The 27000-nt window shown below is 40.2% G+C and overlaps 1 protein-coding gene across 5 annotated transcripts in view; it reads left to right on the top strand.

Annotated features, from left to right (window-relative positions):
• LOC126285404 (tyrosine--tRNA ligase, cytoplasmic) overlaps window positions 1-27000 on the top strand; it is a 103007-nt gene that overhangs the window by 11552 nt on the left and 64455 nt on the right. For all 5 annotated transcript variants that reach the window (XM_049984750.1, XM_049984753.1, XM_049984752.1 and 2 more), the window contains one exon: window positions 11195-11434. In XM_049984750.1, the coding sequence (XP_049840707.1) occupies window positions 11195-11434 (240 nt within the window). The remainder of the gene's footprint in view (window positions 1-11194; window positions 11435-27000) is intronic.

The raw sequence follows: 27000 nt of genomic DNA, 5'->3' as shown, positions 1-27000 counted from the left end.
AGAAGATAATCACCTACATTATGCTGTCTTTGTCAAATTGTTTGCACCATTTCATTATGGTTGGATACGACATGGCATTTGGTGTGTACACTGCCAGAAATTCCCGGTGAATCTGTGTGCAGTTTAGACTGGCCCACGAGACTCACATTGTCCTGTGTATGTAAACTTTGGTGTATGTTTCCTGTTGCCACGTATTAAGATAGCACACTGAGATATACCTGTTACTTGCACTGCAGCAGAACTGTGTCCACAGAAAACTCTGTTTTATGACAGTGTGCCTCTCTTGTGCACAATGGTCTTAGTGTGGGATGCCATGTGTAACTTACTTTCAGAGTCCCCATATAAAAACTGTGGGGACATCATAAAAAATAAAATGGCTAAAAATAAATAAAGGAGTGAGAATATTGTCTTGTTTGTTGTGACTCGCTGATCTTTCAAAGTGCCACCGTGCAGTTACGCGCGTCCTCTACATGCAGCGCTGTCTGTCAGCCATGCAGCAGCAGCGCCACCTAAGCGGCCAGCCGGCCTGTGGCCGCTAGACTCGGACTCAGTTATGATTTGACTGTTGAAGTGTACTCACGTCTTACTCTGTTTACTTAATCTGTGATTTTTATGTATTGCGTCTTCCTTGGCGACGAGGACGGGATTTTTCTTTTCCATCATTGACCCACATGTTTCCATGGCTACTTTAGAGCAACTATTGCAAGGTCTCATAGAACAGCAAACACTTCTCACGAATGCGATTCGCGATTTTGTTGCGGCATCAAATGCGGGGTGTCTCTTGTCGTTGTCTCTACCTCCTCTTCCTCCTTACGACGAGATGGCAGAAGACTGGTCTGATTATCGTTGTCAAAAACAACTGAATCAATCGTATCACGCTTGGGCTGCTGAACATCATGGCCTCAGTAGAAAGTGTAAATTTGGTACTGAAGTTCACGAAGAATCCTACGCCGTTTCCATGGTACTGAACGCTATTATCCGATCGGCGCCCGACAAAGAAGTTAGGCAATGTGCCCATCAGTTGGCAAATCAGACTCTAGATGAAGTCCTATCCGTCGCTCAGTCTTTTGAAATTTCTCACACCGCTGCAGTTCAAATAGAGGCATGGGGCAACGTCGGGGAAATACAACCTCTGTGCGATGTTGACGAAGCGTGTGGCATGTCCCCACCGGCCGACGTGGCCACAGTAAGCTCCCAAGTGCAGCCTCAGCCTAACCGTAAACAAACCTCTAAGAAACTGCAGCAAAACCCACGGCAACTTCCCTCATATCCGCAGTGTTTTACAAAACATTCATGAGAAGATAGTCCACAACGTTAGGCCGTGTGTCGAAAAAAAAAAAAGAAAAAAAAAAAAAGGAAGAAGAAGAAGAAGAAGAAGAAGAAGAAGAAGAAGAAAGAGTCATGTGTCATCTGTTTGCAAATCCGACCGCATAAATGATGTTCATGAAAATGACGCTGATTCTGTGTTGTCTGTCAATTGTACTTCTTCCCTTTCAAGGAAGTTATTCCTCACTGTCCAAATACTTGGTCGAGATGTTCGCATGTAGGTGGATACTGGTTCTGCTGCCACTATCGTCAATTCTCAGACGTATCTTCAGTTGGGTTCTCCAATCCTGTCACCTGTCACTAGGCAATTACGGACTTATGATAAACAGATTATTTCTCTTTTGAGACAATTTGATGCTGAGGTATCTTACAAATCTGTCATTCGCACTGTTCCCGTATTTGTTGTCAACCATAGTAACGCGGAGAATCTTTTTGGTTTCGATGCCTTTCGCGTTTTTGTGTTCTCCATAGATGACACTGTCAATATCGCCTCTGATGCTATTCCTTATGCTCAATTGGACACCTTGTCGACGACATTTTTGTCCCTTTTTTCTCCTTGGTTAGGCCGTGCAAACGACTTTGAAGCTCATATCACGCTCAAACCCACTGCTTGGGCTAATTTTTTTGGGCTCGCCCCATTCCTGTGGCCCTTCATGATCAGGTCAAATGGAAGCTGGATCATCTGACTGTTTCAGGGGTCTACCTTCCTGTCACTTCCTGTGACTGGTTCTCTCCTGTCGTCGTCGTTGCTAAGCCAAATGGTGATATTCATCTCTGTGGTGATTTCAAAGCCACTGTAAATGCTCAATGCCTTATCGACACTTACCCTTTGCCTTGACCTGAAGAATTGTTCACTAAACTTGTGGAGGCCAGTATTTTTCTAAACTTGACCTGTCAGAAGCTTATCATCAACTTCCTCTCGACGCTGCTTCCCGGCAGTTTCTGGTCCTTAACATGCCTTTCGTCCTCTGTCAATACCAATGATTGCCAGTGCCCCTGCTTTCTTTCGGCGATTCTTGGAACAATTATTGCTCACTTCCCTGGGTGTATAAATTACCAGGGTGACATTGTTGTCACTGGCTCCACCACTGACGAACATCTTCAAAATCTCCGCACACTTTTTCATGTCTTACAGACTGCCGGTCTTAAGTGTGATCTTCAGAAATCAAAATTTTTTCAGGCATCTATAATGTACTTGGGGGTTAGAAGTCTCTCGGGATGGTATTCGTCCGCATCAGCAAACTGTCGCTGTGATCGATGGCCTTCCTCACCCTACATCTGTTAAGGAACTGCAGGCCTTCTTGGGGAAAATAGCATACTATCACAAGTTTTTACCGTCTGCTGCTTCGGTGGTTCAGCCATTGCATCACCTGCTGCATAAAAACGTGCCTTTTCACTGGTCCACGTCATGCAATGCGGCTTTCCAGAAATTGAAGACTATGCTGAATCAGGCCCTGTGCCTGGCTACTTATTGGCCTTGTTCTTGCCATGGACACCTCTCAATACGGGGTCGGCACAGTCCTTGTGCACTGTTTTCCTGATGGTTCTGAACAACCCATTGTTTATGCCTCCAAAACGATCACGGATTCCCAACGAAAATATTCTCAAATTGAAAAAGAAGTTTTGGCCATTATTTATGCTCTTCATAAGTTTGGTGTTTTTCTCTATGGATCCAAATTTCATCTTGTTAAGGATCACAAACCACTTGTTTCATTGTTTCATCCATCAGCGTCACTTCCTGACAAGGCTGCTCACTGCCTCCAGCGTTGGGCTCTTTACTTGTCTCGTTTCAATTATGAGATTCATTTCTGGCCGACTGTTCAACATGTGAATGCTGATGCACTGTCTCGCCTTCCCATGGGTCCTGATCTGGCATTCGATAGGGATGAACTTTTGTGTTTCCACCTGGATTTTGCCGAGCAGCGAGTTGTGGACAGGTTCCCCATCACCGGGGACCGGCTGGCGGCTGCTACGGGTTCTGACCCTACCCTCTCCTGGGTATTACACTGTATTCAGAAGGGTTGGCATGATTGTCCATCCACTAAGACTTCTGATCTGTTCCGGAACTACTACGCTTTGCTTTGTTATCCTCTTTTTCCATCGAAAATGCTTCGCCGTGTGTTGTGGTACCTGTGTCTTTGCGTGCTTCGGTCTTGCGCCTCCTTCACCAAGGGCACTGGGGTGTCTTGCACAAAATCTCTGGCGCACCGTCATGTGTACTGGCCCAGCATCGACTCTGAAATCGCACACATGGTTGCTGCCTGCAGCCCTTGTGCGTCACAGGCCGCCGCCCCGAAGTCATCTTTGTCACTGTGGCCTTCGCCTGAGAAGCCTTGGGAGCGTATTCATGCTGACTTTGTGGGACCTTTTTAGGTACTTATTGGCTTCTTGTTATTGACGCCTACTCTAACTTTCCTTTCATTGTCCGTTGCACATCGCCTACCACCATGGCAACCACCAATGCTCTAGCTCGCACTTTCTCTTTGGAAGGCCTTCTGTCTACTCTTGTTACTGATAATGGTCCACAATTTGCCTCTTCCGATTTTGCGGATTTTTGTGCCCGTCATGGTGTCGTGCATGTCACAGCCCCTCCGTTCCATCCACAATCAAATGGTGAGGCTGAACGACTAGTCCGCATATTTAAGGCTCAGATGAGGAAACGCCTGACTTCTTCTGCTGCTGATGATGTGCTTCTCCAATTTCTGGCTTCTTACTGTTTCACCCCCATGGGCGACCACAGCCCGGCTCAGCTCTTACATGGCCGACAGCCCCACACGCTACCTCATCTTCTGCGGCCTTCCACCTCATGGCTGCGGGTGCCTTTGCTTGGCCAGTTCACCCCCAAGGACCTTGTATGGGTGCGGGGATATGGCAGGTGGCGAAAATGGAGTCCTGGCCGCATCTTACGACACTGTGGGCAACGCCTGTATGAAATCCAGACAGACACGGGTGTTGCAGTGCGTCATTTGGACCAACTTCGGCCTCATGTGCCGGCAACGCCTGTTCCGGATGCCGCTACGCCACCTTCGGCTCTACCTGACGCTCGGGATACTGGAATCTCTCATTAGTCACACCGCAGTCCTCTCACCATAATATCGGTGCTAGCACAAGAACTGACGCCACCAGGAGATGTGCCCATGCAGGAACCAGATGACCATCATCTTTCGGAGCAACTCTACTTGCCTCCTTCTCCTACGGACGCGGCCACATCGCCCATGTCTCCTGTTATAACAACCGGACTTGCTGCAACGGGCAGATTGGTGCACGGGGCCCCAGCAGATTTGACCCCCACTTCTCCTATTATCTCGACCTGTTATCATCGGGGACACTTCCGTCCGTACGGCAAGCATCCTCCTTGAGACTTTACGGCCAGTCAAACAACACCTATGGACGTTAGCAATCAACAGGCCACCTCCATCAAGACCTGTGCAAAAACTTCAAATGGGGAAAATTGTTGTGACTCGCCGATATTTCAAAGTGCCGTCGCACAGTTGCACGCGTCCTCTACATGCGGCGCTGTCTGCCAGCCTTGCAGCAGCAGCGCCCAGCCAGCCAGCCAGCTAGCCAGCCAGCCAGACAGTGGCTGCTAGACTCAGACTCAGTTATGATTTGACTGTTGAAGTGTACACATGTCTTACTCTGTTTACTTGATCTATGACTTTCATATATTGCGTCTTCCTTGAAATATATTTGTTCAACTTGAAGTTATAACGTTGTTCACAATATCAACCCAGATGAAACATCAAATATATTCAACAGTTTCATCACTGGGATAGCTGAAAGTTTAATACAAAGGAATTTCAGTGGAAATCAGCAGCCAGTGGAAAATAAAGGAAAAACCTGTAAATTATTTTTCTTTGATAAATTATGTGAGATAATTGCGCACCAGGAGGTAAAATGTTTATTACTGCCAATGACACACATAAAAGTGACATGTTAACTAGCTTCTTGGAAACAGAGTAAGCGAGTGAGTTTGAGGTAGGTTGAGAAGGGAAGACTGGTCACTCAAGCCCATGGTGAAACACACTCCTTTAGGGAGGATGAGGGCATACAGAGATCTTACCAATTCAAAAGCAAATTAAAAATATATTTCAACAGCCATTCTTTTGACAAATTATTTGAGTATCTAGATTTAGGAACCAAAAATTTGTCAACTGCACTGAAACCCCTATTTTACATTTTTGTGCAGCCCAGGCTTTAAAAAAAAGGCAAAATTTGGTAAATTGTGGAATTGAGGAAAATGTTAACCCCCCCCCCCCCCCTCGGCATAATATGGGTAAAAACACATGTAACTTGCATATATGATTAAATCGCAGTACTCTCCAATACTACGTATAAAATCTCTCCAAGTGAAGGAAATTAAATGTACAATACAATGTTTATACAATAATTTGTGCTAATGAATTTCATAAGTTCTTTAAAAAAATCACAGATGTGTATGTCAATTGACATTACAAGCTTATTGGAAGTCAACTCGGTGAATTTCTGTACACTGCAAAACGTAAATTTGAAAGAAAGTTCAGGTGCTACAGTTTCAAGTCATGCCCCCTGTCAGTGCTGCCAATCTTTACAACCTACAGTGTGTGGTGTGCATGGTGCAAAGTATATACATCAGTAGTGTATGTAGTTGTTGGAACTGTATCATGTCAGATCTGAACACAAAAGTCTTTACAATGTGCTATTGCAAAACCCTTGTTCTATTTCCATATGACATCTTTGCCATAGCACATCATCTGCACGAAAGGAATATTTTCAGCACGTCACAAAATACTTTGACCCCTACCTACATTCCCGTCACTGAGGGCCACTCCCCCTCTCCACACATGCAGTAGGTGAGCTCATTTTACTTGTTTCAGTGTGATGTGGTGGTTGCACTGGCTGTTGGATGACTTAACAAGTCGCCAGCTAATAAAAGTTCATTAGCCAGAAATGAGTGACATTTCCTCAATTATGACTGAGCATATTCTTGAAGACTCAGTGTTTGAATTTAAAAGGTTGATAATTGATATTATTGCTGAATAAGTATATCATAAATACATGCAAAAAGGTGAGACAGTGTTACATAAGTGGCACAAGGAAAGGTGGTGGCTGGGCCCCTTCATTGTATATTGGCTCGGTACTGAACACATCACATTAATTGTGTTGTCTTTCCGCTGCGACCTAGCAGTATTTGCATCATAATTGTGCAGTATAGCTAAATGCTGCAAGTGGTGTTGGCAACACCGATCATGGATTACATCAGCATTTCCTCTATCACATCTCCCCTCTCCACAGTGGCCTAAAATATCTAATATATTCTCTTAATTCTGTCACCACCCATGGTGTAAACCATCTGCCTTTTGAGCCACTTATAATTTGTCTAGTAACATCAAATATCAATAGGAAGAAAGTGGGACGAATTCAAGCAAGACGTCGAGTAAGAACTTGCAATCGAGGTAAACCTTAATAGGAAGAAATCTAAAATTGTGCAATTTTTATCATTGACCATATTGGTTTTTCACAGGGACTACAAATTTATGGTGTAGAATGGCGAAAAACATAAAATCGGAGAACGTAAAATCGAAGTACCACTGTACATGGCAAGTAATAGTACATAAAATAAGGGACGGGCAACTACTCACCTATAGCAGACTGATGTTTAGAGTATCAGTCCACTGCAGGTGAGTGATTGCCTTTCTTTTATTTTATCTACTGTTGTGCCCAGGAGTTTCCAATATTGGCAAGTAGTAGTGTTTATAATAAAGCTTTATGACAATTAAAAATGGGCATTGATCGACTGTTCTGTCAGTTCTTATAGAATATTGTGTACATAATAAGTGAAAACAACACACACAATAGTGGTGTAATATTCTACAATATTACAGTGTTTTGTGGTTTTCATTCATAAGCAAAAATGTACTATAAAGAGGACTTGGTATTTAAGGATAACACAGTAATCAATAATTAATTGCAGATAAACAGCAGCTACATAACAAAACTCTGAAGGTGGCAGTTTTTTTTCCAATTACCAGCCTTCTTACTAATTTATGCAATTAAATTTGTATGGTATAAACATGAATATAATTAAGCAGTGTAGTGATAGCTAATTGACAATTCAGTACACAGATTGAGTTTTTATGATGTCTTTGTGTCAAGTTAAAATTCATGAAAATTCTCCTTTGTTTTGTGATCTACGGAATGCCATAAACAAATAAGTGAATAGTTTGGAAACCACATACAAAATACTAATGTGAGCTATTCTAGGGTGCTGTTTCACTATTCTCAGCCTTTGTCAATTAAGACTGACTGCAAATGTCAAAACTGCTCAGAGACATGCTGCTACTGTATTCTCAGAAAGCTGATGAATTGTTCCTGAGTGAGAATATATTTTTTTTTCCAGTGATCTGGTTTCATCAAAGATATAGAGAGGTGACACACAGAGCATGATGGATGAATTATGCCATCTACTACCAGTGCTTATGACTTACAGGTATCTTTGACTGATGAGCACTTAGGGCATTCATGTATACCTTTTAAATCAGAAATTGCCACACACTGCAAGATTTAAATATTAGTAGAAAAATTAAATTCGCATGGAAATAAACCATGTGTCTAGGTGCTTTTCTTAACACCTTATGTGTAGATGAAATGCATTTCCCGGTGAAAATACATTGTCAACTGAGCCTACTGGGTCATATGACAGTGAACTGAGGTGTCTGTGCTGTAATAACCTGTGTACTCACAGTGTGTGTGACTGTGTTCGAGTAGTGTCACTTGACAGACAATAGTTTATGCAGGTTACAAGTGTAGTGTACTCATAGTCAGCAAGGACAGTAATAAACATACTTTAATTGCAATGAAATCCATAAGTAAATTAATGCCTTAGTATTGTCTAGTTTTTTAATATGTATGCTGCAGAGAAACAATGCTCTACCGTCCACAACTTCCTGCTCTGCCTATAAGGCAGGAGAAGATATATTCTAGCAAGGTTGTGTAGGCACGTCACCCCTTTAATTTAAAAGTCTGAAAATAGTCTGGATTTTAATTTTTACAGAAACTTAATAGCTCGAAAGTACTTGTCTATCATGACAGTATTCTGTTTAGAAATTCAAACACGAGAGAAAATCTTCATGTCTAGTTAGTTACAAATGTGGCCACAAGAGGACACAACAGTGCTACTTCGCTTGGATTCACAGCTACTTGAAGCCCTCTGTTGGCCAGCTGCAGTCAAAATTAGAGGGGAAGAGATTATAGTTGCCACTTGCTTGTGCCGTGTAAAGCTGTTATAAGGTGGTTGGTCTTTTATGGAGTGTGATGAAGAGTTTGATAACATTTTAGCAGATCAGAAAATGACACTTCAGACACTGACATAATCAGTGAAAGGACAGCTGATCAAGAAAGTGATTGAAATGGTGTTAGTTCATCTAGCATCAGAAAATGGTATGAAATAGACATGACTGCAGAATTGTCTCCCACACCTCCAAAATTTCCTTTGCTGGAACACTTTCAGACTTCACACAAATATGTAACTGAAGTAATTGATGATCAGTTAGTGACTATTGTATTCACTGAGACTAATAGATCAGCTTCAGATAAGAACCTGGAGGGACACAAACTGCGATGAACTAAGAATCTTCTGTAGTATAAAATTGTTACAAAGTATTATAAAGAAACCAAGCTGCTAGGTGTGTTGGTCCTAAACTTCCACTTCTTGCAACTCCAGTATTTCACCAATTACTTAGCTGCAAACAATTTTTGATACTAAAGAAATGCCTTCATTTTTCAGACAACTCAAGAGATGACACTGCTGGCTATTCATAACCATGCTAAACAAAATCTGGTCCTTATTAGAACACTTCAATAATAAAAACTTCCTGGCAGATTAAAACTGTGTGCCCGACCGAGACTCGAACTCGGGACCTTTGCCTTTCGCGGGCAAGTGCTCTACCATCACGCGAAAGGCAAAGGTCCCGAGTTCGAGTCTCGGTCGGGCACACAGTTTGAATTTGCCAGGAAGTTTCATATCAGCGCACACTCCGCTGCAGAGTGAAAATCTCATTCTGGGGACTTCAATAATACATTCAAAATTCTTTGTCCTACAGAGAGGGATGTCACCATAGACAAGTGTCTTATGTTATTTAAAGAGGGATTAGGTTGGGTTCGGTACATACCACTAAAGACGACAAAATTTGGAATAAAGGCCTACATGTTGTGTGAGTCCAAATCTGGCTATGTATGGTATATAATTTTTTGATGGTGAATATAAAGATCTGCCCCGGTGATCTCAAATAGTACCAGCCCTCTCAACAAAGGCTACCGCCTTACAGTTGATAGTTGCTACACCTCTCCTCAACTAGCAGATCTCCTTATTAATAAGAAATTTGACATATATTGCAGTATCCAACTTTCTAAAAAACATATGCCACCAAACTTTCTCAGTAAGAAACTGAAGAAGAGAGATATTGTTGCTTTTCAGAGGGGTAAATTTTCAGCAGTGTGATGGAAAAACAAACGTGATCTGTTTTCTTGAGCACTGTCCAAAATGCATAAATGAAAAACGTAAATAGATGAGGTGAACAGTTACTAAAACCAGCAGCAGACATATCATATAATGACACAATGGAAGAAGCAGATAGAGTTGACCAGCTTATAGCAAACAACCCAGAACACAGAAAAAGAAGGGAAAATGCTAAAAAAAAAGTGGTTTTTTTATCAATTTGAACTGGTTTTCTGGAATTCAAAAAATGGGTCTGAGCACTATGGGACTCAACTTCTGAGGTCATCAGTCCCCTCTCTGGAATTCAGCTTGTACAAGAAATCTGGAGGAACAAGGAACTATCTTGATTTGCGAGTGGCAGTAAGTTAGATGGTGACAGCTGAACATCGCAGGAAGGAAGTGACTTCGAAAGCTTGTCCATCCACAAGCATCAATCCTATTCATTTAACTGACTGTCATTTCCCATTGTTCATCACAGATATTGAAAAGAAGCAGAATCCTTCCAGAATATGTAGTATGTGTAGCCAAGTTTGGGATGGGAACAGGAAGAAAAATTGGAGGAATCGAGATATACGTGTGGTGATTGTGATGTAGATCTATGTGTTGTACTGTGCTTCAGAGCCTTTCACGTTGCCACAAACATGTGGAGATGAATGTTGTGTGAAAGTGTATTGATGTAATTTTTAAAACAGTATGAACTGTTTTGAAAGAGATTCAACAAAAGTAATCTCCCCTAAGGCATTTTATTTTATGTGGAGTTATTTTTTGAAAGCAACAAGTGTACTTGTTGTTTTAATATGCAGTCCCTGACAACACTTTAAGTGAATAATTTGTCAAAGTACTGTTTGGAATAACCTGTAATCGTAATAAAGTTTAAAATTCTGCAATAAGAAAATGGAATTTTGTACACACTTTTACATAAAAATTGTTTAGTTGAGGGGTTAACATTTCAGGGAAACTTGTTTGCAGCTGCAGTGTCCACATTTGGAGATACAGGTTCATGTGAGCATGAGAGAATAAGTTGCTGGAAATAAACAACAAGGTGTATTTAGTGAAATCTATTGTAGGATGGTATATTTACGACCTGCTCTTGAAATGGACATTGTCTGACAATGGATGGGTGCTACCTTTGGGGGATCCACTGATATGGCATATAGCTGGAACACAGATTTTGGTCGACACATTTGAAATGTTGTTGCTTGTGTTTTGAAAGGATACTAGTTGGCAGTTTACGTATTGACCAGTCCCCTTTCTTTTAGCTTGCACCACTATGAATGTGATTAAGAGTTCTGAAATTCCAAGTAATATCTGAATTCCTTCTTGAATTCAGCAAGAAGTAAAGATACTTACAGACTAATAACAATATTTTTGTTGCTTTCTTTTCCTTTATAGATCCAGTTGTTGGAGAAACAGAATAACAAAATGGCTGGTAATGAAACTCTGACATGGGAGAATAAACGTGATCTCATAGTGAGAAATACCCAAGAGATCCTGGGTGAAGACAAATTAATAGCAGTACTTAAGGAGCGAGACTGCCGTATTTACTGGGGAACTGCAACAACAGGCAAGCCACATGTTGCATACTTTGTGCCCATGTCTAAAATTGCAGACTTCTTGAAAGCTGGTTGTGAGGTAAAGAGCATTCTCACGTTACTTTTAATTGAACTGGAAGAATGGAAACAATGAGGAGTATTATTGTAGGCAGCCATATATGTAAATTCACTTACATTTTAGAATTTATGTAATTCATTTTTTGTTTGAAGTTGTTAAGAAGTTATTATTCATAAGGTAAATACAGTGATCTTTACACAGAAAATACTCTCATGGAACTAACATGCCAACTGTTCAACCTTACTCATAGATACTCTACTGGCAGCGCACATACTTGGAAATTCTGGAACCTGCTTCATACTAGAACCTTCTCAACATTTGATCCTTCTCAATATTATGTACTATATTCCATCTCATATTCTTTCTTTTATATCATGATTAAATAATAATAATAATAATAATAATCAAATTAGAATAATGAAGCTTAAGTCATTACATGTAGAATTTCTTGAAATTTTGCAAATTCATCCATGCTCAAAGATTTAGTAAAAATGCCAGCTACATTGCTTACTGAATCTACTTGACGAATGTCTAAAATTCCATTAAAGTGACATTCATTCACAGAATGGTACTTTACTTCGATATACTTCGAATTTGTAGTAAGATTACTATACCTAGCAATATCAATTGACCTTGAGTTGTGTTTGTATACTATGTTAGGCCCATCAGACTTTACATAAAGAATGTTAAATATATCTAGGATTAACTTAATCGCAGTGAAGGCTTCTGGCAAAGCTATATACTCAGCAAAAGCAGAAGATTTCAAAAACTTCCTTGTTTCATAGATTTCCAAAATATTAAGTTCTAAATAATCCCATTCACATAACTTGATGTTGACTTATGATCTGTGTGATCAGCAGCTCAATCCACACCGACAAAAAATATGAGATATCAGTTTTTTTCATTTCACTCATACATTAACGTCAAACCTTTTTGAAATACAAATGTTTCAGTACCTGCAAAGCATAATTATACTGAATATCATTGTATTAGTTTTGAAATCCACTTAAGTAAGGTTACACTGTTACTTGTATCTGGCTGTGGTCCTGAACTAACATGTAAGAGAGCACCTATCAGGTCCTGTAGCCAGTATCATGACTTATATCTTGCACTGTTTCTAAATTAATATTAACTTCCATCAGTATACTGTAAAACGTCTAATTTTCAATCTGATATTTCTTAGCTGAAGATTCAATAAAGCTTTCCTTGTAGGAGTTGGACGATTTCAACTGTGACTCATTGATATCGTAGTCATCATTGGATACAAGTACTTTTTTGTGAAGTGTACAATTTGATATTTCTGAACATTTAAAGCAAGTTGGTTTGCACCAATTTAAAACCTTATTAGGATTTGATTTAATATTTATGCATCTTCTTTCAAACAGTACTTTTTATAGATAAGTGCATTATCTGCTAAAAGTATGAGGCTCTTATTAATATTTTGTACAAGGTCATTAATATACAACATTAACAGCAAGGGTCCCAACACACTTCTCTGGGGCACATCCAAAGTTACTTCTACTTCTGATGATGACTCTTCATACAGGACAACGTGCTGTGTGCTACCCACCAAAGAATCCTCAGTCCAGTCACAAATTTTGCTTGATACCCCATATGATTGTACTTTTGATAGTAAGCCTAGGTATGTTATGCCTATCAAAAATTTTTGAGATATTGTCTACAGAAACAGTTTTATGTTTTTCCATAATTTTAGATAAATAATCGAATTTCTACCCATACCTTCAACATAAAATACATTTTTTATTTTATTTTAATTGGAGTTCTTTTTCTTATTTATGTTAACATCCTAAACTGTACTATCCGCGATTTTTACATTTACACACTCTTTTAGAGTTAAAAAAAATCAGAAAAATAATTTTGATTATTAACAGCTTATTAGTATGTGTGACAAATTATTGAAAACTTGGCTTAGGTTCTTTGAAGGGTAGTACATGAGATACGTTATGGATCCGCATTATGTTAAAAATGTTATGTAGATATCTCACATCCAGTGTGTAGATATTTTGCATCCAATGTTGTATGTACTCAATCTATGCTTTACAGATCTGAAGATGGCAACATAGTTTTCTGAAACTAGTAGTCTGAGTAAGTGCTGTATTAAAGTGATTGTGGGCATTTTGAAGTTTGTTATTTCTGTTTTCATATCATTCTAGGTCACGCCCAGAGTGCAATAATGTCAAGCATATACACTATTGTACACCATTGTATGTTGTACCTCAGTCACAAAGCTGCTCATGATGATTCCATTATGTTGGTAACCTCTGCCTCCTCGATACTAACTACCTTTTGGACCATAGTGCTCTCCTTGGCCACATGGCCAGTTTTTAGCTCTACAGTGATTGTTTTGTCCATGATGCCATGCACCTTGAGTGCCTCCTTGGTGATTTCCACTTCATGTCCACTAATCTGACTGGAAACATTTCCACTTGAAATCTCCTTATTTGCCCCATCAGTAACACAACTGCTCCTGGTAGCTAGTACTGGTTTTCTTTTCAGTGTGAAATGCATTGGATTTTAAACTTCACTTACAAACTTGAATTTGAATTTTAGTTTAATATATTCAGCTGTTTGATCTTCTTCTTTCAAAACATCAACCAAGTCCCCAATATAGCTCCAAGATTCTCTACTAAGCGGACTAGTATTGTGGAATGGATTATAAAATCCCAGATTTACACTGCAACCTACTGACAACATAGATACTGCTCGCATTATTGACAGTTCGATCACTGCTCAGAAAAATGGACATTTCAAGAATGGAGGACAACACGCTGGTATGTTTCCCCTATGGCCAGTGTAGGCATGCTGTATGCTACTGTAAAGAAAGAAGAAGGGTATTAAATGACTATTACATAGCAAGACATCAAACAGCAGGGCCACTCCAGACAATTGGAGATGACTACAGTCTACTCACAGGATGAAGGCTATCACATTATCCTGTTTGAGGTTGCTTTCCAACAAGTTTCTGTCATTTTGTCACCATATACAGGTTTGCCCACCCATGGAAATCATCAAAACTGACCAAGATTACTGTCAATGAAGGTGATTCAACTGCAGATGAGTCTTCCATGGATGACAGCTGCGAATATGTCAGGACCACTTTGACAACCAACCTATCCAGACATAAGTCAGTTCAGAATTGTAATTTTCTGTTATGTCAAATGCTTATCATCGCCAGTTGAAGAAGATCATGCCCCAAGATTCAAAGGAAAGTGTGCTGAAGTTTGCAAACAAAAACTATATTGAGCTGACAGGAACCTGTGTTGTGAGAATAATTATCAGCAACATATCAAAGCCCTTTGAATTTGTCATTTTATGAGACTGTAGCCATAATAATCTGCTTGAATGGGCCTCCATGCATACATCATATAAAGTGTCATGGAATGCGCATGGAAAACTGGAGTTTCAGATTGAAAAAGTTATGCTAAAAAGTTCATGCAGCAACAGTTGCTCTGGACAGTTGCCTATCATTGATGACATACGACATACTTATCCCATAACAACTAGCTCTAGTCAACACTTTAACTGTGAGGCTCTAGTCAAATGCAAAAAGGTACTTTGCCTTACAAAAGAAATCTATAGGTCAGCAACTATCAGGGTCATAAAAATTGGACGAGGAGAGCTCTGGGTCACCAACTGCCATGAGCAGCCACAGCTCATGACTAAACATAATGTGCCTAAGGACAACCAAACCACTCAGCTCAATGCAGACACTTGAGAATCATTGTATGCTACCATTACAGAATAACCTTGGCAAGTGTTAGCCATTTTATGTCAGTTTTTGGACGTACTCTAGTCTAGAGGGGAGACAAAGCGGAGCAGATTATTTGTTGTGAAATGCTATACCAAGACTGGGGATTATCCTCCCATCAGTCAGTGCTTACTCAAGGTGTATCCATCTGAATGACAGTTCATTCAGAAGGAATTGGGAAATATTCTGTGAGATGTCATTTACCTGTCAGTGGACCAAAGATGCCTCATGTTGTCTTTGTAAAGAAGAAAAATTACCCACTGGGTTTCTGTGTAGATTATCATCAGCTGATCAGACCCACAGAAAAGCATGTACAAGGTCTGTCTGAATAGTTTGGTGAATGGTGTCAGAAAATAAAGGAAAAAAGAGCCACAAACAAAATACTTTAACTGGCCTTCAAAGTAATCATCCTTAGCTACAATACACATCTAACACTGGTTGTAAAGCAGTTGGAAACTATAAGCAAACTCTTCTTGTGGAATCGCTGAAAGCACAATGGTCACATATTGTTGGCTGTCTGCAACATCTGCAAAGCGTAAGCCTCTCAGGACTAATTTAAGGCTAGGAAAGAAAACTAAGTCTGGTGGCACCAAACCTGATTAATGAGGAGTCATTTAAAGAACAGTGACCTTGCTTTGAGCAAGAAAGTTGAGCACGCAGATAACAGGGCACAGGCAGGCATTGTTGCAGAGGAAGTTCCATGGACCCTTTCAGTACAGGTCTGTCTGAACCCACAGGATGCATTGCAGCGGCCATTGCAAGATGGTCAAAATCTTATTAATCTTGGATTTTGTCAGCTGACTTTTTTGGGACGTGGGGAAAACGATGAACACCATGCCAATGACTGTCGCTTGATCTCCAGATCTTATTGTTAGCACCAGATCTCACAACCCGTACTGATGGTTTTCAAAAACAGTGGATTTCAATCGGACAAGTCAATGAAATCTCCAGGCATTTCCATAAGAGGTGGCTTCTGCTTGTCTGTCAATGTGTGCAGTGCAAACTGGAAGCAAATCTTCTGCCTTTTCACATTTTTGTAAACAACAATATTTGCAATGTTGCTACTCATCATATAGCGGAGATGCTGAGCTGCGATAGGCACAGTAAAAAGATTCACACAATCATAGCTTTCGATCATTAAGGCCTTTGTCAGCAGTGCACACACACACACACACACACACACACACACACACACACACACACACACACACACACAAAAGTGCAACTTGCACACACATCTGAAGTCTCAGCTCCTTTCCTTCTCTCTTATTGTTACATTCCATCCTGGATTTTCCATTGTTTGATACTTACAATGTTCTTGCTTATCTTTAGCTCTTCTGCCATCATTCTCAAAGCCAGCCACTGGTCATCTTCAAGCATTCATCACACTCATTTGATGTTTCAGTTTGTGCTCGTTGATGGCTGACCCGAACTCAGCTCATCTGCGACATTTCTTTCCATCTCTTAAAGATTTAAACCACTAGAATACACACTTTTTGCCCACCTGTACAACACCATACACTAGCACTAACTTTCCCTGAGTCTCCAGTATTGTTTTCCCTAATTTGAAACTATACTTCATGTTAATGTGCGACTCCATTTTACAGTGACATGAATTCTCACATTGACTCCATTAGCTTCATATCAGTTGCACCACTGCTTTACTTATGTGATTTTTATAATAGGGGGCACTTGTTGACATGTCTCTCAATTTGTATGCAAAGGTACCCCATCCTAAACAGTGTGGTTTTTAACATACGGGACAACTTTTCAGATACATGTTGTATGTCCATTGCCATGATTTGATGATACCTTGGACTGTTTCACAGGAGTGAATTATTTATCCCTTACACATATGCGGACCGGCTGGAGGTTGATGAGGAAATCACTGCCTACGTAGCACTTGCTTGTTTTTATGAGATCAAAGTTGTGCAGTGCTCCAGCTAAAATCTGAACCCTTGATGTACAACCTGTTGCGACCTCCTAAATAGGTGAAATGTCTTTGCTATGTGGATGACATTGTTGGTTTTCTTGAAAAGCCTTCCTATAGACTAGACTGTTTCCATGGTGCAGTCGCTTGAATGTGAGAAAGCACCTTGAGGCACCTAGTTTACAGAAATAAAGTCCTGATGCATCAAAAGTAAGGGCTGTAATGTTTCTTCCAATTCCTCATTGTATTTATGATGTTAAAAACTTCTTTGGATTGTGCTACACTGGCGGTACTTCATGAAGGACTTAAGTTGCAAAGCATGTCCCCTACAAGAACTACTGCAGGGGGACTCCATATGTTACTGGAGTGAGGCGTGTGGAAGATATTTCTATATGCTTAAGACGACACTGTCATTTTCACCAGATGTGACACTTTTTTTTACAGGAACTGAACTAGATACTGATGCAAGTGGCTATGGAATGGATGTAGTTCTAGTACAAATCGAGGAAGACACTGGTCATTGAACTGATGCCTTGCAGTCATTTGGGCAACAAGCTGTTTCTGTTCTTACTTTTAAAGCAGTACATTCACTGTTTCAAGTGACCACCATTAGTTATACTGGCTGACAAGCTTGAAGGATCATCAGCATAATTGGCAAGATGTGCACTGAAGCTTTTGAAATATGTCATCACGTTAGTGTACAAAAATGCACACAAACAAGAATCCCAACTACCTATTGCAGAATCCACTGGTGCAACAGTACAGCATGATGCCTCCCAGTCATCACAGCAATAGCAAAAATTGCAGCCAAAGAAAGGAAAAATCCAACATTACTGAAGTGTTAAGAGAAGGGACAAACTGTCACAGGAGACTTACAATCAAACACTGTACAAAGAATTTCTGACCTTATGGGGCAGAAATGGGTGCTTATTTACAGTCAGGTATATTAAAGTATTTTCATGATGTTCCGATCTCAGGTCATTTGGGATTTGTGAACTCCTTTGGTTGAATCACGAGTACATCCAGTATCAGCTCATCCTGCAATTGCTCCATTTCACCAGACTGGATTGATCTTTTGGGGAGAGCTCCCAAACTGACAAATGGCAATAAATTAATAATAGTGTCACCGAAGCTGTATAAAGGCTAAAGCTGTATAAAGGCTAAAGCTTTAGAAAGTGCCAGCTTTATTTTTAAAGGCATAATTTTGAAGAAAAGAGCCGCTCTTGTAATGATATCTAATTGTGGGAAAGGATTCAGTCTAAAATACTGTCAGAAGTAATTTCATAATGCATCATTGCTCACAGGATGGCAACAGCTGTCTACCAGTCACAGATGAATAGCCTGAAAGAACATTTTAATCAGGTGTTAGCAGATATGCTCTTGATGTACATTGATGTTGAACAGAGAGCATGAGAAGCAATATGCGGGCATTCGAAATAACTACGCGCCCTCCGACTCCGTGTTACAATATCAAAAGTTTTGGCTGGTTTCATTGTCTAGGGGCTGGGATATGTAGTTGCCACATTACAAGCCAAATACTGCTGAGTCTACAGTATACAATATGAATACACACATGAATTGAATGGTCTTAGGTTCCTACCACTCGGCAATTGTGAATTAATATAGAAATGTATAAATGAAAGATTCCAATTAAATCAAATGTGCGGGTACCATTTTAACGACTTTAAATGATGAGTATAATAGCAGAAGTAATTTTGAGAATGCTGTATATTTCTACAAAACACTTATTGGCGTCGATGGTCCAGCAATTAAATAAAATATAATTTGAATAACAGGGAAACAGTAGATTCCTATTGCATGTAATTATCTATGAACAACAACATAGCTCGTGAGATATTCACTTCTAAACCCACACTGTTCTTCACTGTAGAAACCTCGGAAATCTCACAAGTCCGCACTGTGAAGTATTTCTACCTCTCGCGACCACGCGCAAACCGCTCCACACTCCAAGTCTGTCTCGTGACCGACCGTGTCCCTCATGCCGTACCATCCTGGCACTTCCTGTGTCCTCTCCCGTATCCTCCAGGACTGCTGTACTCTCCCAAACTGCCTCGTGTTCTCTCCGGAAACTCACTTCCATCCAGTCTTCCCATTCACAAATGCTGTGATTGGCTAGAGCGCTTGCGCCATGTCTTCATGCCAATGCACAGTCACAATCATAATGAAACATATTTATGCACATACAAAATACTGGATTTACATTTAACTGCTTGAAATTAAATGAATATTCCTACGGCTGGACCATAAACACGCTATAACACACGTTATTAAATACAGAAACATTAAGTGAAAACATATCAAAAGAAAAGAAGCGAAAGGTAGGCCAGGAGCCTAATGTCTCTGTGCTTTCTAAAACACAGTAAATAATTGACCAGTTTCTACATCAATAGCATATTTGGATATTAACAAAGACAACCATGCTGCTATGGTTTTTTCGAGTAACTGTGGAGTACTTATGGCCTAACGCGATCAATAGTAATCTGCCACTTTGGCCTCCAGTAACTCGTGTACTATTCAAGTTACATGTGTGTAATTCATACCAATTTAAGTTTACACTAATAACTTTCTACAGACATGGCGATCGACAAAATCGGATGAAGCGTTTTTATTTTATAAATTCTTTGCTGGGTGCTACTTGTATAATTTACCATCAGATACTAAACTTTAAACTAATAAAGATGTTGAAAATACGATTACACCATCAGAATTGTCGTGCAAGTAATAGTAATGTACATGTTTCTTTTTGAGGTATCGTGATTCCTCTGGCTATTATTAATTTCTTTATGAACTGTGAAATGTCTGCCATTATGGTTTCACGAAGTCCGCCATCTTTTGCACTCCCGGCATACAGCGTCACCAAGGAATTCCCAGCCACGCGGCTGGACTGGCTGCTGTGCGGCATCAAGCAGTTGCTAAGCTAACGTCCGGGACCACGTGGTCGCTGCCGAGCGGCAAACACCCACCGACCGGCCCGTGCGGCCACTGCTTTCTCAGAACTTAGAATATTTCCAGGGCACCGCAACTCGCCCGTTACCTCACACACTTCCACTTATTAACATTCTGGCTTGCCAGAATGTTCAGAATTAGGACCCTTCAGTTTATACAAGCACATATAAAACAAATTTCAAAGAACAGAATTAAATGATTAAACCACCAGGCCAATAGCGTTTACAAGATTTTTGTAGTGGTGATGGAGCAGCATGAATTTCGAAATAAACTAACACAGATTATGAACAAAATGGAATATTAAATAAATGCATGTATGTATGTAATTTCCTTTTGGGCAAGATGTTGTTGTTGTTGTTTTCAGTCTTGAGACTGGTTGGATGCAGCTCTCCATACCACCCTATCCTGTGCAAGCTTCTTCATCTCCCAGTACCTACTGCAACCTACATCCTTCTGAATCTGCTTAGTGTATTTATCTTTTGGTCTCCCTCTATGATTTTTACCCTCCATGCTGCCCTCCAGTACTAAATTGGTGATCCCTTGATGCCTCAGAACATGTCCTACCAACTGATCCCTTCTTCTAGTCAAGTTGTGCCACAGACTCCTCTTCTCTCCAATTCTATTTAATACCTCCTCATTAGTTATGTGATCTACCCACCTAATCTTCAGCATTCTTCTGTAGCACCACATTTCGAAGCTTCTATTCTTTTCTTGTCCAAACTATTTATCGTCCATGTTTCACTTCCAAACATGGCTACATTCCATACAAATACTTTCAGAAACAACTTCCTTACACTATATCTATGCTCGATGTTAACAAATTTCTCTTCTTCAGAAACGCTTTCCTTGCCATTGCCGGACAAGATATAAATTTTTTAAAATGCACTGTCCCTTCTGTGCGGTTTTGTAAGCATTTCTTGTGCCACTCACTCGGCATTAAGGCGCCTTCTTCCACAATTTTTTTTTTCCATCCCCCGTCACATTACACACACTCAAACGGATTTTAGCACTAACTATTGATCAACTCGCATCAATCTTTTGACCAAGTGCCTCGCAGAAATTGTGTCTGCCTCTGAATTCCGAGCTCCACCGTTTATCGCGACAAATCTCTCTAAAACGAAAACCAAAAGTAGAAACCCGTCAACAAACCATTTCCCAAACCAGTCAGCATCCTCGCGAAATATTCCCTCCAGTGGAAAACAATATTATACCACAAAGTCACAAGGCAAATGACTATCACAATAAGCTCAGATTTCCTTAAGTTCTATTTAATTGACTTTAATCAATCCTTTCTACCTCCACGCACCAAAAATTTCATGCACATACAATTACAATTTTAATACCCTTCAAATTGACCACTAAATTCTTTGCCACGCTCTTATACAAAGCATAAATCAATACATATTTTACTTAAATCCACAAGGTCACTGACCTCCACACGCCCTCAGTGCCTAAACTTCCCCCTTTTGCACACATACTGTGCCGCAATAAACCAACAAATTGCCCTGAGTAAACATACAAATTATCCCTCCAAATTTACTACCACTCATTACAGATTGGAACAGCTTTTGACTTGTGCATTTTCTCTATATACCCTTAGCAATTTTAAACCTCTCTCGTTTCCACATATGCAGCAGCAATGACCGTAACGTTCTACCATACCAATGCCAACCAGGCTCGCTAGAATTACACTCCTCCTTCGTATACCAATTTGTATGAACATCATTACACAAATTATCGCCATCCACACTATTTACTTCAGCCCTCTCTAAACTTTCTGTTAGTTCTTCCACACATTTCGCCGATTCACTACCCACAGCATGCACAACTTTACTGTTTTTCTCCTCCAAAATATCGCCACTTGTAGCTTCAACAAAATTACACATCAAGTCACTGTTAAACACTTTATCTTTCTGAAATAATACATTGATACCTAAGCCATTATCACCATAAATATTCATCTCAGCAACCTTATCTGCTGATTCACCATTTACATCACTCCATAAATTCACGTCAGAAACCTTACTTTGCCCCGTCAACAAATTAACTTTACATGAATCGCACTCAACTTTATCCTCTGCCGCTACATTACACAAATTGCTGCTACCTTGTCGTGCAATTTTGGGACTTCCACCCTTGCTTCTATACCCTTTTCATACAGATTAATCACCGATCTTACTTTACGTACATTCTCCCGACCACACTCTGACAAACGTTTTAGTTCCACACATTCATCAATAAGTTTCGTTTCACCTTCATTCATGCCTAGAAATGCGGAAATTCCTTCCTCCGAAGTATATACCAGTAGCTTTTACATTATTACGTAAATTACCATCATTCTGTTCCTTTAAACAGAAATAAACTACCTCCGCCGATACATTTTTAACTTCAACTACTGGCGACCAATGCTAAGCCTCCGTCAGTAACATTGACGCTTTCCTCTGAAACCCAATCGCCCTCACTTGCAGCTGGCGAGACAAAAGCTACGCCGCCGCCTTCACTAACATCGACGCTTTTCGCTGACTCACAAATACTTGCTACTACAACACCTTCCTTACTGCAATTGCTACTATTTGCTAATACCTCTTCAGAACTCTCCACACATTTTGGTTTCACAAAATCCATCTCCTCTTTAACTTCTTTTTGAACCACTGGATCTTTCCATTTATCACCATTTACACACTCATTCATTACACATTCATAACTTACATCATTCCCCGCAAATTTATTCCCATTACTTTTACTGAAATCTCTCTCAAATCAATGCTTCCACCGTTAGCATGTGCTTTTATTGAAAGAGCCACCTATATAGCATCTCTCTTTAACATACTCCATATTACATATTGGTTGCCTTTCTCCAAACCTATCAACATTCCTCCCATTACCATTATCTCCAGTCCTTTTCATCGCCTGTTCAGATCGCCTGTTCAGATCGCCATCCCCGGACCTGAGATTGGTGAACATCAGTTTCATGACCAGTTGTTATGCAATTGAACTTCACGCGAGTTTCTCTCATCAAATCTGCATTCTTTACTCAGATCCCATTCACAGAAGTTACCACTCCTGTTTGTTTTTCGACCCTTCTGCTCATTCCAGCTACTATCTCCCTGAAGATTCCTTTGATTTCCCTCACAATTATTATTTTGGTGGTGGTTTTTTGGATTCCCATTTTGATAACTACCACCCAATTTTCTCTGAGGTTTCAACTTCAAAGACCTATCTAATTTTTTCACAAACACTAGAAATTCATCCACGAAATCACATGGACTGTGGACAAGATCCCACTGCAAATCTTCGTGTAATTGCCTTTTTAAGGTGGTGATTTCCATTAAAAACCCCAATGTATTTTTCACATGCATAAGTTTGCCATGTTCGCACTTGAAAAAATTTCTCATCGTACCTGTAACTCGACCTGTTTAAGAATTCATTTTGGATCTGCGTCTGTTTTGCCTTGCTCTAAAATTTATTCAAAAAGCACTTTTCAAACTGTTTGTATGATTTGCACGAACTACATCTAACACTTGCCCAAGACTGTGGGTCTCCCTCCAAATGCTGTTTAACGTATTTTATTTTCACTTTGTCCGGCATGCCGTGTACAAGTGTCCCTACACGCAGCCATGAAATTTACTGGATGATATCTTTTGTCATCTGTGGAACATTTCACAGATCTGGTATTTGCCCGAGAGATATTTATAACCAGCGTGGCCTGTTGGGAGGCTAATGAATTTAAATCACTTTTTTATCTGCTGCATTTTTTTAAGTTCATTTTCACTAGTGATACTGGACTCTATTTTATCTTTAATTTTGTTCACTTCTTTCTCCCCATCATCTACACGATTTGCAATGTCACTAATTGCCAAATTTATATCGCTGTTATGAGCATCTTCCGCTTCTATACAGTCGATCACCTTGCCCCCAAGTTCCATCTGTATCTTATCCATTTTTTTTCCCCAAGATCTATTTCCACTGATTCGATTTTAGATTTTACTATTACAACTTTGTCTGTAATTTTCCCCATATCCACTTGAACACATTTTAATTTGTCATCAATTGCTTTTTCAAGATTACCCGCAATTTTTTTCAACTTTCTCTTTCATAGCGGACAGTATTTCAGTTCGCATTTACCAATATCAGCTCAAATTTTATCCGTAACTGTTTGAATTGTACTGATATTATTTACCATTCCCTGGATCATTTGCATTAGCTGAGACATCATATCTCCCCCACATTTATTCCCCTTGCCTAAATTCCTACTAGTTACACTTTCGCACTCTGATTTCAGACTAACCGGCTCACATCCGTTGTCAGAATTATATGTACTAGGTGAGATCTATAAGTGGAGCTGGAACTTGAGAGTTGGACTCAATATTTGCGCAGGCACATATATGATCTGAGATGGTTCCCTCTGCCATGCTGATGCCATCGGTTGTAGTGGAAGACAACACTGCAGATGGCCCTTGAGTACTCCAAGATGCTGCCATCATGCCATCATACTCCTGCTGGACTGTGTCCACCTCTGAAGAAGTCGCCTTATGTACGAGGGTAATCCCAAAAGTACGTAGACCTGTTTATTTCTACAATGGTTTACATCAGTTTACAGCTTGAATGTTTAGCTATTTTTTGACATAATTACTATTTCTGTCAATGCATTTTTGTAGGCACTGTGGCAGTTTCTGTATGCCCATGTCATACCAGCTCACCGCCATGCTGTTCAGAAAATTATCAAAGTTTCATCTCATTGTCGGAGCTGAATCGCTGGGACCATAATTAATGTCGACAGGTACTGTGAGGCTCTGAAAAATCTCGAATGAGCAATTCAGAAGCAAAGAAGAGGAATGTTGAGCAGGGGCGTACACATTCTCCATGACAACTGTCGCCCACACATCGCACGGCAAACCGTTGCTCTCCTGCAACAGTTTCAGTGGAACATAATCACCCACGCACCCTATAGTCCTGACTTGGTGCCCAGTGACTATCACCTGATCCCTAGATTAAAAGAATAATTTGGCCGGAAAGCGATTCAGCTCCAATGACAAGGTGAAAGAAGAGGCTCATAACTTTCTGAACAGCATGGCAGTGAACTGGTATGACATGGGCATACAAAAACTGCCACAGCGTCTACAAAAATGCATCAACAGAAATGGTGATTATTTCAAAAAATAGCTAAATGATCAAGCTGTAAACTGATGTAAACCATTGTTGAAATAAACAGGTCTATACTTATAAAAAAATAAGAGACCTTCCTTTTGGAATTACCCTCGTAATTGTTGCTGCTGCCGGTTACCACGTGTTCCAACCATCTCCGATACCACTGTCCGTTAAATGTGCTATCCACTAGTGTTCCCCGCACTCAACTTATTTAGATTCTGAGCTCCCACGGAAATTGCCCTTAACGTGACAGATTAGGACCTCTATCGATAGCATGTGTTAGTTGTGAAAATTACTGTGTAACTTCACTATTTCCAATGACCTACTTGTGGAAGAAAAAATTGATCTCATACTGTGTTTTGTGAGAGGTTCACCCTACAGAAACCTCTACTGGTTTTGCAAAGGTTTTTAAACTTCACATAGTATGCTGAATAACATAGACCAAAGGAATTACCACTTTGCAGGGCACAATTTCGAACGAGCCCCCAGTTGCAGGCTTTTGAAATAACTATGCACCCTCCGACTCCGTGTTGCAATATCAAAAGTTTTGGCTGGTTTCATTGTCCAGGGGCTGGGATATGTAGTAGCCACATTACAAGCCAAATACTGCCAAGTCTACAGTATACAATATGAATTCACACATGAACCAAATGGTCGAAGGTTCCTATCACTCAGCAATTGCGAATTAATGTAGAAATTTATAAATGAAAGATTTCAACTAAATAAACTCTTCGGGTACTATTTTAACGACTTTAAATGATGAGTACGATAGCAGAAGTACTTTTGAGAATGCAGTATGTTTCTGCAAAACACTTATTGGTGTCGATGGTCCAGCAGTTAAATAAAATATAAGTTGAGTAACAAGGAAACAATAGATTCCTATTGCATGTAAGTAGCTATGAACAACAACATAGCTCACGAGATATTCACTTCTAAATCCGCACTACGTCTTCACTCTAGACACCTTGGAAATCTCACAAGTTCACAAATCCGCACTCTGAAGTATTTCTATCTCTCGCAACCATTCGCAAACCGCTCCACACTCCAAGTCTGTCTCTCTCTCTCTCTCTCTCTCTCTCTCTCTCTCTCTCTCTCTCTCTCTCTCTCTCTCTCTGCATACAGCGTCACCAAGGAATTCCCAGCCACGCAACTGGACCGGCATTGTGCGGCATCATGCGGTTGCTAAGCTAACGTCCGGGACCACGTGGTCACTGCCGAGCGACCTGCGCCCGCCGACTGGCCACTACTTGCTCAGGACTTAGAATATTTCCAGGGCGCCGCAACTCAACCGTTACCTCACTAATACTACCCGTCATGGCAAGACAGCACATCTGTGGTCAAAAGGCTGAAACAACACTGGGTACTTTGTTTCCATTAAAAGCTCATAATGGTCTAGATGATTACATCAAACATCTTGTAACCAAAGCTGTAAAAAACAATGCAGCTGGAATATATATTGACCTTGGATGTGCAATATAAGAGCCATGAATGTTATAACACGAAACACCAACTTGTTAGCTTACAAGTAAGGATTTTCTCACCTGTATGGATTTTTTGATCTATGTGGAAGATTGGGCTATCCAAAAAATTATTAACTCACTACTTGGGCTTGTACCATATCCTACATTGCTTATTGGAAGCAAAGATGATAATGCTACATTGAGGAGACAGAGTACTCATACATCATCCATATCCTCCACATGATGCCTTGTAATAAATAGTCTTGTGTGGCAGATTGATTGTAAGTAACAAAATTATGAAAAAGATAGTTGC

The sequence above is a fragment of the Schistocerca gregaria genome, chromosome 8 (assembly GCF_023897955.1).
Source record: "Schistocerca gregaria isolate iqSchGreg1 chromosome 8, iqSchGreg1.2, whole genome shotgun sequence".
NCBI classification, from domain to species: Eukaryota; Metazoa; Arthropoda; class Insecta; order Orthoptera; family Acrididae; genus Schistocerca; species Schistocerca gregaria.
Note: the sequence above shows the minus strand (reverse complement) of the source record. Positions and strands in the feature narration are given on the sequence as shown.